Source organism: Hippocampus guttulatus, chromosome 2 (genome assembly GCF_054856545.1).
Source record: "Hippocampus guttulatus isolate MCC_2025c chromosome 2, RoL_Hgut_1.0, whole genome shotgun sequence".
Lineage (NCBI taxonomy): Eukaryota > Metazoa > Chordata > Actinopteri > Syngnathiformes > Syngnathidae > Hippocampus > Hippocampus guttulatus.
Window position 1 is genome coordinate 10,456,852 of NC_141262.1, and position 13,993 is coordinate 10,470,844.

At 41.2% G+C, this 13,993-nt stretch overlaps 1 protein-coding gene across 2 annotated transcripts in view; it reads right to left on the reverse strand.

The window, feature by feature from the left end:
- Positions 1-481: 481 nt before the first annotated feature.
- trpc7b (transient receptor potential cation channel, subfamily C, member 7b) overlaps positions 482-13,993 on the reverse strand; it is a 52,486-nt gene continuing 38,974 nt past the window's right edge. For both annotated transcript variants that reach the window (XM_086105962.1, XM_086105961.1), the window contains 5 exons: positions 12,392-12,587; positions 10,078-10,299; positions 5,679-5,765; positions 4,192-4,267; positions 482-3,178 (listed from right to left, as the gene is read on the reverse strand). In XM_086105962.1, the coding sequence (XP_085962088.1) occupies positions 3,039-3,178; positions 4,192-4,267; positions 5,679-5,765; positions 10,078-10,299; positions 12,392-12,587 (721 nt within the window). In that variant the 3' untranslated portion in view covers positions 482-3,038. The remainder of the gene's footprint in view (positions 3,179-4,191; positions 4,268-5,678; positions 5,766-10,077; positions 10,300-12,391; positions 12,588-13,993) is intronic.

Here is a 13,993-nt window from a genome sequence, read left to right on the forward strand (position 1 = left end):
ACTTGAGGATATATGGCAGCGGTGCCCAAGCTTTTTTGACTGAAGATCTACTTTTCAAGCAACTATCCTCCCACGACCGACCCGTTATTGCATGTGCATGCATACGCATACACACACACTTGCACACACACACACGTGCCATGATGAGCAACAGCCATAACGTACCCCAACACGAACGAAACTGAAAAAATAAAGTAGATACAATAGTTTGAGGGTTTGTAAAAAGGGAATCACTGCCTACCTTAGGAGAGACCTGACGCGGAGGCATGGGACACACTTTCGCAGCAAGTTAAGTGCAAAAACTATCGTACGTGCTTCGCCTGACGCTCCAGCTTCACATTCTTTGCCAGGGATATCAGTGAATTGTATATGAAACCAACTTTGAATGAGAATAATAATAAAAACTATGATGAGCAGGTCACACTGCAACAATTGCCCCTCTAATGCAGGTTTGCAGGCTTTGCATGATGAAACACATCAGTGAACATACCACATTTATTGCATTTGCTTAAAACATGAAAAAAAGATTTACATTAATGGCATCAAACACATATCAAGGCCGGTGTTGTACATCGAACCACAATGAATTCAATATGAAGACACTGACGAATCAAGTAGGTTAGAGCTTACTATTTATTTCTATGAAGAAAAAAAAATGGCAATATACCGTAAGATATAATTTTGAAAAGTACAATACAGTCTTTTAGGTCAAACGTCCTCCTAGCTATGGCCATTAATGGCTATTTTTTTGTGTGTCTTGTTCAAAATCAAAATTTGTAAACAACTTCTGTGACTTGAGACTCAACACACCATCTGTGGCTCTTGTGCATCTTTGCCTTTTAATCAGCCCGCTTAATCATATTTAAACATGTCAATTGTGTCATATTGAACACTCTTTAAGGTAGAATACTGTATCATGCATGGAACATTAATCATGGAACGAGATTACAGTAGTAATAACAGACAATGACTGAATGAAATAACCGTCTCATTGGGTGGTCCTTACGACATCCAAGGTTGAATGATGAAAGAAACTATTAAAAAAAAATCTAAGGAATCAAAGGTCGATCAGATAGTGTTGGGTTTTCGAGGGTGCTCTGTAGATTCCTTCGATACATTTTAAGCCTTGGCCGAACTGAAGTTAAAAATGTGCTGTTTGCATACAATTACTGGCAAATGAGGTCAAAGGCTGCATGGAGTGATGTCACGATCTGATTTTTCGAACAATGTGAAGCGGGGTACACACATACCAAAAACACAGGTCAACGCATTTTTGCTAATTTTTTTTGATCAGGGGTGCAATGAAACCCATCCATATATCCATTGTCCGAACTGCTTTATCCTCACTAGGGTGCTAGAGCCTATCCCAGCCGTCTTCGGGCAGTAGGCGGGGGACACCCTGAATCGGTTGCCAGCCAATCGCAGGGCACACAGGGACGAACAACCATCCACGCCCACACTCACACCTAGGGACAATTTAGAGTGTTCAATCAGCCTGCCATGCATGTTTTTGGAATGTGGGAGGGAAACGGAGTATCCGGAGAAAACCCACATAGGCCCGGGGAAAACATGCAAATTCCACACAGGGAGGCCGGAGCTGGAATTGAACCCGGTACCGCTGCACTGTGAAGGCACCGTGCTAACCATTGGACCACTAGCAGATCAGAGTTTCATAATAATCATTATAATGATAATAATAATAATAATATTAATAATATATAATTGAGTCATATATGTCGTAATATTAAGGAATTCGTGTTAGGTTAAGCAACGGGTGGTTTTGGGGGGAGGAAGCTCATAGCTATAGATCCATACTCAACAAGCTTTTATCGGTCAGACAAAAAATGGAAATGTCTCAAAAACACGAATGTGCTAGAAATAAGTAAAGCCATTTTTTAAAATCACCATCAAAAATATGTTAAGGGATATATAAAACCCATCTTAGATTAAATTTTGTTGTTGACCAGTGTAATCTGGCTAAATTCCAGTATTTTCCCTTTTTCAAAAACATGCAAGGTTGAATTCTTGTCTGGAAAGATTATCTGGAGATATAACCTTGTAGTGTGGTGCTCTAAAAATAGGTGACTTTGTAAATATGCAGGGATTCACTGTATAAAATAACAATTAGGCTAGCTTCTTCGCTTTCTTTTTCTACTCGTATCCTTTGTTTTCTGTCTGTCTAGATACCCTTTTGTGGCATCATGCTGCCTCACACAGGTCAGTCATGGTACTACAAAATATATAAACGTTATTTTTTTTTTTTGGTCAGCTCAAATACACCACAGACCGCGAGAGCGGTAAGAACACATTGATTATGTTTTTCCTCATTGTGTGGGGTTCCTAACATTTGAAATAATCGGTTAAGATATAAAGAGTCGGTATGTGTGCACCCTGCTTAACCTTAGCTGTTTCTTTTTGGAGGCGGGGCACTTCACCTTGAGCTGTGTGTTGAAACAGCACATTGTGTTTGAAGCGGAAGGTCATGTTTCTTCGTGAAATGTTCTTTGAGCAAATCAACCCAAGATATTTTCTAGATAATCACGTTTCCCCTAGTTGCACAATAGGGAAGAGGATAATTTAATTAGACTGCCTGGTGTATAAAGGGCTGTGTAGTCTCTCGACGCGCCTGTCGTGAGAAAACAAGCCTGTGCAGCGTGAATAAAGATGTTTTCTTCTTCTTCCTCCAGCTTTCCCCATGTCATCTTCTCGCTATTGGACATGTGCTCATATCCCTTGGCAGTGCATGCTTCTTCTTTTTCTCTTCTCTTCACCACCTACCAACCAGTCTTCTATTTTAACCAGAATTGCACTGTCAACACCATTCACCCCATTCATGTTTACTCGGCCCTGGAAATGCAAACATTTTCTTTTACTTTCTGCCTGAAGACAGGAAATGTTCCGCAAACTCTAACTTATTTTCTCAATGCTTTGCTTGCACTTTTGTCCTTCCGTCGCTCATAAACATCCTGCTCCCCGTCCTCCACGTTTCCCCTTTCTCTCTCTTTGACACAATCAGGGCCCACTTTTCTAGCCACCCTTCAATGCCTCATGGTGTTCTTGCCAAATTTCTCGGCGAGTTGCTGAATAAGCAGAGACAGCTCCCCAGCAGCCTCTGACTTCTCCTCCAGAAGCTCATAACGGAGGCTGGAAATGTCCTGCTTGATTTCCTTCAGCTCACCTGTGAGTACACGACAATTGCAACATGTGAGCTCAGGAAAAGTGTCAGAAAATGCACACGCAGTACTTGCACATGTGAATCTGTACAGCTACGCCGGAGCCAAAGGGCTTGGAGAATGCTCCGAGTATGTCACATATACGCCAGGTAAAAAGACCGGGACTAGTAGTAGTGTAGGCTATTTGCCATAGCTCTTAAGTGTATGCACTTGTTTACAGTTACTGAACAAAGATAGCAACACTTTTAGCAAAAGTCAGCCACCTGAATGACTGGTGAGCTTCATGCATTTTGTTTCCCATTAATGTTGGAGAAGGAGATGTTGTTACACATGTAAGCAGTGCATGTTACAGTTAATATCTTTCAGTGTTTTTATTTAACAATTTTTTTTAAGTTGAAATTATTCTTTTTTTTTTTCTAATGCATTTCCGCTACGGCGGGGGTTGACTGTCGAGTAAGTTGATCAAATGTATATATATATATATATATATATATATAGTATTATTGCTCCATCTTCTGATCGAATCGATGATCGAGAATTGTTGTTGTTGTTTTTTTTTCCATCTCCAAACCTTGATTGCTGATTGACCCCAAAAACCTTGATCACGTAAAGCCTTATGGAGATGATGGTCTTTGTAGGTCACAATGGTACAAAACTAGTAAGACAGGTTGGTTACTGCATAAATAAACTTGCCAGAGACAAACTATTCAATGCAACTTTCAGTGTGATACAGTGCAGTTGCAATACAATACCGTAGTAATCCATGCATTCAACATCGAACAGTATCAATCAAAATTGCATAGAACCGCTGCATTGGCAGGGTGTGCAGCGGGACCCAGCAAAGTGGCTGCTGAGTACATCGTATAAGCGGTGTATTTTTATTTATTTAAGATTCTTTGCCTTCAGGGGGAATATGTATTTTCTTGCATCAAATATGAAGCTGAAAGATTCATTAAATTGTACATCCAGTTCAGGATCTGCGCAGCGTAAGAAAATAAACACAAAAAGTGGCCATCACCTTCGTTGACTTCATCACTCTCTCTATCCACTTGGGCCTTGAGCACATAACGTTTAATGAGTCGCTTCATGATCTTCTGCAGGGAAAATAGCAAACAAAACAAAATGAGGAGGTGGCGAGGTGGTACGGCAACACGCGTAATCAAGACAGCAAACAAGTATCTCATTAAAGTTTGAATACGCACACAACATGCTCAGGTACAAATAGAGGCGCTATTGATTGCTGAGCCTGCAACAAGCCTTCACTGCTTAATACTTAATCGCTTGTCTCCTTTTTTGGCGACTGTATCATCAACTGCTGGACTTGAAAATAACTGGAGTGGACCAGCGAGTGGAATTTTCTTGTTCATATCTCTCAGGATTGAGATGATGTGGAAACAAATGAGGAGAGGGGCTGATTCCTCTTCAGAGCTCATTTTCCAAGTGCCAGCATTGTGCCCACCTCAACAAGCTCATTTTGGGTCATTTCGTCCTCATTATCTTGCTCTCTTTTCTTTCTTGCCACTGTACCTCGCACGTCTTATTCACACCTCTCTTCTGTCACTGCCTTTCATGACAGTCGCTTAAAATGCTTTATTTCCACTCATATGAGTAGCATCTTTTTCACACCCACACATCTATTCTTGTTTTCCCCCCACTCTCCTTTGTTTTGTATTTTATGCTTTTCTCGATGATATATTTGAATTGATTGGAGAGTTTGTGAGCAGCTTCCCATTTGAAGCTTTCTGGATTTTATTCTTTTTTTTGGGGGTGGGGGGTAGGCATGAGTAGGATCTTTCAAGAATGATCCTATTAGGTTTTGTTGAGAATCCACACATTCAATATGCATATAACAAGTTGAAATTTGCCACTTTTATTTCAACTTGTATCAATTCATCCATTCATTTTCTTTTGCACCTGTCCGCATTAGGGGTGTGGGTGTGCCGGAACATATCCCGGCTGACTTTGGGGCGGGGGAGACGATTGTAGGCCTACACACCCCTGTTCAAACACCATGTTTTTGCGTTCTAGAACTGAGAAGATGATAAATCATGTCAAAATGTTTCCCACCATCAATGTGAGTTATAAATCCGACAACTCAATTTAAACAAATCGTAATCTTTTCAAGACTGTAAGTAAAAACAAAGAACTGAAATAATTTGGTTGTACAAGTGTGCACACCCTCTTACTACTGGTATGTGTGGGAATCAGCCCACACCGGCCACCATTCAAATTCCCTCTGATAAATTCTCTCAAAATAATAATAATTTAAAAAAACATGCTTTCTTCCCACATCCTAAAAACAGACATGTTAAGAATCTAAATGAACTGTTGGCATGCATGAACGCGAGTGTGAGTGATTGTTTGCCTATGTGTGACCTGCCATTGGCTGACAAGCAGTTCACTGCGAACTCTGCCTCATGTTCAAAGCCATCTATGATCGACTCCAGCTCACCTGTGACAAGCACTGTAGAAAAAGTGACTGTTTGCTCAGTACATTAAACTCACCTCATATCTGGTTGGATGTTTTCTAGAATTCCTGGACAAATTCTGGAACTCCTCTCCTGGACGGGGATAAGATCTGAAATGTTCACCCTGGTGCAGGTACAAAGAGTTGAATGTTACCATCAAAGAAATGAGTGGCCTTCCATAATAGGATCATATGAAACGAGAAAAAGATACAAATTCCCTTGACCCTAAAAGAAGCTCTGTTAACCATCCTCTATTTGAGTCGTGACCTTACTTTAGGGGGTTGGGGGAGTCATTTTAACGCAGCTGCATTAAAACTAGCTGTGGTCACACTGCAGTGAACTGATAACTCCAATTCGATATGCAGTGAGGCAAAATCATATTAATATTTAATAGGGATGTTTATGTTTTCTTATTAAACTTTAATTACCGGTACAATAAATGTACGATACTAGTTTGTACACAGTCTAAAATATATTTTAAGTATAATCGAACAGAAAAGACGCAACGCACATTCTGCCTTTCCAAAGAAAATCATGTCAATTTTGAGAGAGGTATTAATGTAGCAATATTTCTGTTCATTATTGTGCTAGTAGGTGGAAGTGGTGTAGAGTGATGCTCCATGTTTTTTGTTTCTTATTTTTGGCCACGATATGAAGTTACAAATAAGCATACATAAGATACATAAAAATCAAACAAGGTATTACAAAAGGAGTACTGGGAATATAGAGCACGGAGGCACATTAGATTGTGTTTAAACCTCTGTCATCATGATCAAATGACGGTGGTGTGCTTCAAAAACGGATATGGGTTTTTGTCTGAAGGGTGGTGAGGATCAACACCCATCTTAAGATGCTCGCATTCCAAAGTCATGTGACACTCAAGAAGAGCACTGCGGCAGCTGCAAATGTCTTTTCGTGTGTTCGTGAACAGACCATTGAAAATGTGCGTCCAATTTTGAGAATACGAGATCTTGCAAATGCATCTCATGTTGTTCATGTCTGACATGCATTATGTTCTTGAGCTTGCATTATCTATTTTAATTAGTTTGGACAAGAGCTACACAGCTTTGAATAACTGTTATTTTCTTCAGGATGATTTGTGTTTGTTTGATTGTAAGGTTTCTTAGCTTTGATATACGTGAAGTATAATTTTTGATGCAACTGTGATTAACTTCACTTCTTTTTGAAACGTTACTCATTTAACTGGGGAGGGGGTTGACAAGTTGCCCCTTACAGCCCGCATGAGACTGCAGGAGGGACCTGGCTTGAGTTTGTTGGTATAAAAGCTGATGTCATTTCTCCTTTTTGTCACGTTCTGCGTTATGGTAGTTGTAGGACCGCAAAAAGCAGGGAGGCAGGGAGGAGCAGGGTGGATTGACCAAAACGTATTTAACAAAAAATACACACAGGAGTACAATGGAAAAAACACTAAGTCGAAGTACTCCAAAAAAAAAAAAGCCTGGAAATCACAAGTATCAAACCAAACTACAACAGGAAACAAAACATGACAGGAGCACACGTATGCTCACATACTCACAGCTCACAATGACCCGACAAAGACTGGCAGAAACTCAGGGAACTAAATACAAGCTAAGTGACGAGACAACCAGAAACACCTGGACAACACACAAAGGGTTGAGGGAGCTAATTGGTTACACACAAGGAACACTGATAACAAGAACAGGTGGCGAAAAAAGGGCACATGAGGAATCAAAACCAAACGTTAACTAGATCGAAACATAACACTTTTGTTCCTTTGGTGGCTCCTTTCTTGGTTCCTGCTCTCTTTGTTCCTCCTCTGGTCACACAACAGGCCTCTTTTGGCCATGTGACTACTGTTGGGCCCTCTCTCTGGGTGCCCTGTTTTTTCTCAGCCCCCATGTTTCTTTTTCTTTGAAGACTTATTCTTCCTTTTTGACGGTGCGTTCACGTTGTGAGGACGAGAACACAGGCGTGCGCTGCTATCAAGCCCAACTAACTTGTCATCCACACATGCGCGCCCAAAACTCCCTCCAGTGCACCTACGAAGAGGGCTAGAGATTTCAACAGCCAGGTGCACTGCATCCCCATGACAGTGGTGGTAAACAATGGATGAAGTCGGGTCAGGCACATCATTGAAATGTTCACATATCAAAGTGTCCTGTGTAATAATACCACGGCAGTAAGTGCACTGTACGTGGTTCTCTCATGTATGTTACAATCCTTTCAAGGGAAGGTTAACAGCACATTTTGTCAATCTGACATAATTGGATAAAGTTTCATTTGAGAGGGGAAAAAATGCAGATCTATTGATTGCCTGCTGCGCCTGCTAAACTTTTGACTTCAAGTGTCAGGACCGCAGAGAGTTGGAAAGCCAGGCGAGGCAGTGGGGTGGAACACATCTCGTCTCGATCCAAAAGCTGATAATGCCTTAAAGCACACAAGGGCAGGTCTAACAACCTCGCTAATAGCTTAGCTGAGGCGCTGGCGTGACACAGTTGGGTCGACAAATCCAAAGGAGGAAACGCCACAGACACTACCAACGCTCACATTGATTCTCTGTCCAATGGGCTGTTATATTAAATCGGTGGGATTTTAGCACACTGGGTCCTCCCTGGCTGTTAGAAATGTAGAACATGAATGAAAGTGAAGATGCAGCCAAGATTTCCTGAAAGATCATGAAAGCTCTCATGTGTCGTAACGCAACAACCCAATAGAGCTTTTGTTTGGAAGCATTGGTTCATCTATTTGCATTCGTTCCTGTTGCAACTGGCCCAATAATTTTGTCCATATTGTCTGTTCCACATACTCTGAATGTCAAAGTGGGTGGTAATGCAACTAACATTCGATTCAGACTTTGAACTTTGAGACAATTAGAGTGGCATACAATAATTGCTTCAGAAAAGATCGATTTACCGAGATATTGTAGAGACAGCCGGATGTTTGTATTCTATGATGCTTAATCTCGTGATCTGACATCTCTTGACAACTCCAGGCCTCTCCAAAAGTATTGGAACGACAAGGTCAATTCCTTTGTTTTGGTTGTATACTGAAGACATTTGGCTTTCAGATCAAAACATAAATGCCAGACAAAAGTCAGAATCCCAGATTTTATTTCATGGTATTGACATCTAGGTGTGTGAAACAACTCAGGACACAGCATGATGGTAGCAGCAGAATGAATCTTAAAGTCTACAAAAATATTTTGTCTGGCAATTTACAGAAAATGCATCCAAACTCATTGGTAGAAGTGCCATCATGCAACAGGGCAAAGTCCCTAAACACACTGGAAACAACAAAAGACTTCACCAAGGGCGAAACGAGGAAGGTCTTAGTGTCATGTTGCGTATTTGGCAGCAGGTGGCAGGCGATCATTTCGGCCACCTGCACACCTGCTGCCTATTTGTCGGTGATTGCACCTGCTATATCTAGGCGCTCCGGCGGTCGACTCATTGCCGGAGTATTCCATGCCGTGCCACTGCTGTTGCCCATACCTTTTTGAATACGCTACCTTAAGAATATTGATGATTGTAACATTCCTCGACGTCTCCTGTATATAAGTATTTGGCTAATCTTATCCCTTGCCGTTTTTTGCAAGCGTTTTCTGTTGTCTCGTTATATTTAATTCCTGGTTTTCGTTATTAACCAGCGTTTTCTGTTTTCTGTTTAGACGGGGCTTTTCGTTTATAATAAATATTTTGTGACAAAGTTCCTTTCTGTGCCTGCTGTTTCGGTGATCCACTTATTCCCGTTTTGATGTTACGCACGAAGCGATTCCCCTGTCGTTTCGAGCGTAACGTGACAGACTACAAAAGTCAATCACTGGACCTTAACCCAATAGAGCCTGCATTTTTAAATGTGAAGAGGAGACTGAAGGGAGAAACCCTCGGAAACAAACAAAAACTGGAAGAGGCTGCAACAAGGGCCTGGAAAAGCATTTCAAATGACGAATGCAACAGTCACACACGCTTGATTTGATTATTGTCAGAGTCACAGTTATGCCAGCAAATATTAAATGGTATTCTCCTAATGTTCTTTTAACAATGTCCATTTGAGTACTTTTACTCTTTTGAAAAGTGGGCGACTTCAAATAAAAGGTGCTCTGTCCTGAGTTGACCACATCTAGATGAAAATATCAGGAAATAAAGGCTGGAATTCTGAACTTCCGTCTGATATTCACCTTCCGATCTGAAACCCAAATGTCTTCAGTACACATCAAAAACAAAGGAATAGACCCTGCTGTTCCAATACTTTTGGAGGGGTAAATCAATATTTTTGTTCAATCAAATTTGCTGAGTCTTGGTTTGTAGCGTTTGATTCCTCCGGATGACCAACAGGTAGAAATGAATGCAAAACAACACGCATTCAACAAATTTGATGACTGCTTTTGAAAGCCTTCGTATTTAGTTTCCCCCATCAAGCAACTAATTGTTTTGGGTTTCTGCAGCATCACTTACCTTGCCCTGAGAGTTGAGCATACCAAGCTCCAACTCATTGCTGTGCTGATGTCCACCCACTTTGCACAATCCGAAGAGGCCCGACCTGATGCGCAGGACCAGGTAGTAGAAGGACTTAGGGCTGGGGACCAGGTTAAAGGGTGCGGGCAAAGTGCGACCCTCATCGAAGTAGGACAGCCACAGCTTGGCACGAGCAAACTTCCATTCCACATCAGCGTCCTCCTGCAGAGACAGAGTGTGTTTGAAATGACATAGTTCAGTTGGGCAAAAAAAACAAATGCTGCACTTGGGCAAGAGGTTTCTTTATGTACACACTTACATGCTAAACTAATTGCAGCCAGTGATGTTTAATAGGTGCAGTGTGTTTTAAAGGGCACTGCATTTTCAAATCCTCTCAACAATAATCCATTTTCTATTTTCTCTCTATTCACCCATCCATTTTCTGCCGTGTTTGGAATCGAGCACCACAACCCTGGTGACCCCTCCCCCAGTAAGGCACTCCTTTTCTTCCCGAGGCATTATCACTGGTCTTCTCTTGGGTCTCGTTCCAATTGAACATGAACACAAGTCATTCCAAAGTTAAGAGCGTTATAAATCTAATCAGGTGCTTGAAGCAGCTCATGCAAATAAGCAGAGGCTCCATGCAAATGAGTTGCCGTCAAACTACATCTGCCAGTGTGGGCCACGCTATCTCATAATGTCAAAATCTGTTCGAGCTGAGCCTCAGATCAAAAGCTACATTTCCATCATGTTTCTCAGAGTTTAAGGGGAAAAATTACTGATCAACAGCAAGAATCGGCAGCAGTAACTACTTTGCTTTACAAAGAGAGGATCACAGTTCGAGTGCTGGAGCTCACAAAGGTAATTGCAACTAGTTGCAGTAGTCACCGTTTGTGCACCCCATCTCTCGGGTATATTTCCTAGCAGGCCTGCGTATGGGTGGTCTGCCTGCGTGTGGAGTGCAGCAGAAATTTGCAGCAGAGTGTAAATAAAATGTTCCCTTCAGGGATTACAGTATGTGAAGTTTTGTTAACATCAAGAACAAACTCATTTTTTCTGGCTCAAGTTACAGGGAAGTGAGGCTGCTAATTCATGTACATTATCAGTAGATGTAGCTGACTAGCATCACAAATGCGAAGACAAATTATCTGACCGTGAGTGTGATCCTTCGCCCTGGAAAGTAAAATTCATAACATACCAATACATTACTAACACAGTCAGACAGAAATTGATCAAGGTCAAAATCTGGAGAAGCAAACCCTGCAATATCATTTGCTCAGGCACTTAACTAAGGAGTGCAATGACTTCTACACGAGAGAGACCAAGCAGCCGATACATAAGCACATGGGACAACATCAACAAGCAGCTTCAGCAGTTCCTTTGCATCTCAAAAAGAAGACAATCCTTTGAGGACAACGACATCCAAATTCTGGAAGGGAGGAATGTAAAAGAGTTTTAAAAGAAATCCTCTATGTAAAAGCTAGAAAAGTTGTTTCTTTATCAACAAACAATGATGTGACATCCCCTTCCCCCCAACCCAAGATCATTTGGTTCCACATGAGGATTTGCTCTAATGAACCGTTTTGCAGCCAGGTGAGTGAACAAACAACCAGTCCGTATGCAGAGTGGTTGTTCACGAGCCACGCCTGGGAAAAACAACAACACCACCATATTGTGACAGACTTATCAGAGTCTTAAATAACAATACTCCACACCTAAAAATTAAGAACCGAAGAATCCTTTTGGATTAAAAGTGAAACAACCTCAGCAAACAAGTTCAGTTGCCTCGATTCACCCTTTGGGGATTAACACAAAACAGTTATGGTAATATCCCGCTTCGGTGGCTTCTGTATAAAAAGCATGGGCGAATAAGTGCCGAATCTTCAGTTATCACTCTGATATGATAATGTTGTGGTATCTGTGTAAACATGCTTGATGATGATCACTACAATAGTTACATTTTGGAAAGATGATTGAACAGAAAGATCCCAATTTGATAATTTGATGTTGGAACTCAAAAATGAGTAGTACCAAGCCAAGGATGCTGGTGAGGAGAAAGGTGTTTTGAGTGGGAAACATCACACCCTTTCCTATTCCGGCATTGGCATCGTCTTGGTTACTACCTCTGCAGAAGGAAACATCTTGGTCTGCTCCATTCTGTGGCAGTGTTTTTACAGTGGAACGCTGTGTAAACTCTAAATTCAAGTTCTCTAAATTCAGTTCAAGAACACTCTACCCCCCCACCCCCACCCCCCGAAAATGCCATTTCTCTGCATTTTCACAGAAACAACATCATGTGAATATTAAAATTTACCTCGATCTCCTGGTACGAGCTGTTGATCATGGCAATGAGCATGTTGAGAAGGACGACCACCATGGTGACGTTGTAGACCCCGTACAGGACGTAACCAATGTTCTCGATGAACTTATGGTCATACTTCAGCACCACAGAAATCACTTCTGACAGGCCAAAGATGGACCAGAAAAGAGTCTTAAAACTCTCCTCCACTCTGTAATGATAGCAATGAAAGTGGTAAGAAAACGGGGATGTGAACCACACAAAACAAGCAACATTTCCTTTTAGTTGTGTTTTTCCCAAGTGAAAAATCATGGTTTGTTGTTTAGAAAGGTTATTTTCAAAAACACTGTGGTTACAAACCCACTTGGTTGCATAGTGGAGTTCTTCATCTAATTGGCTTTTTCTCCTCTCACAGTTTCATGCTTTTTTCTCTCTCTAACAGTAAAAGCTGGAGAAAATATCTGGAGCTACATCTCGCCGCGCAAGACTTTGATGGCTACAGTTTAAAGTTGTCCATCATGTTGTGTTACATTTCCAAGTCAACGCATTCAAAATCTTCTCACTCTCCCACAGGTGTTTTAGATTCATTGTAATCAATCTGAGATGAGCAGTTCTGCAGGGCCTAACCTTTGAAAACATAAAAAAAAAAACAGCTTTTACATCACAAACCCTATTCAAGTGAAAATGAGTAATGGAGTTGTTACAAGAGACAATTCATCTCACTTACCCGGTACTTACAGGATGTTAGGATCAATATAACTGCTATAATTGGTCAATTTTCAAGCAATTGCCCTTCATTGACATTAACCTAATGTGTGTCCGTTAGTCCACAAGGACAGAAAGGAGATGCATGAATTGTGACATTGACATTCAGGTCGTCTTCATATGTTTTTGCGAGTACTGCTGGGAAACAACTGAGGGTGGATTGGTAAGACGCTGTCTGGTTGGATAGCTAGAGGCAGGTAGAGGTAAAGGCCGGAGGATCTGTCAGCTCTCCCACGTAAGGCTCTGTGGGTGTCTTCCAAATCGACTTGGTTCAAAGAGACAGTTTTAATGGCGCACAGAGAGCCAGATGAAGGCATGTTGGGGCGAGAGGGGGAGTCTCAAGTTGGGGGGAAGCAACACACACACTCTGACTTTTCTTTTTCACTACATTCTTAAAAAAAGAGCCTCGGCTGACTAATTCAACTTTCTGGGAAAAAGTGAATCAAACATGTTACACTTCTATGGGCTCATAATTTTTTTTCTCATGTGTATGCACATAATCAGAAGAGACAAGTTCAAAAGAACATTCCGAAAAATCATCAAATTACACTGGTTGGTGTTGAATCAATGCCATCAAGTGCTGTACAATCACCACAAGAGTTTTGAGACTTTTTGTTTTGAGTGAAATGGTGTATAATTTCACATCATCATGACTGTCTCACTGGGAAAATCTCTCCTATTCACTTTTTTTTATTCACACACTTTTCATCAATTGTGAATGACTCAAGTGGCATTTATTAAATACTACAATACATTACATTTATATAGCATATTTATGTCAGAATGATTAAGTCAGCCAGGACAGGCTCAGGCTTCACTGTGTCCCAGAACAGGATAAGCGGCAGAAAGTGG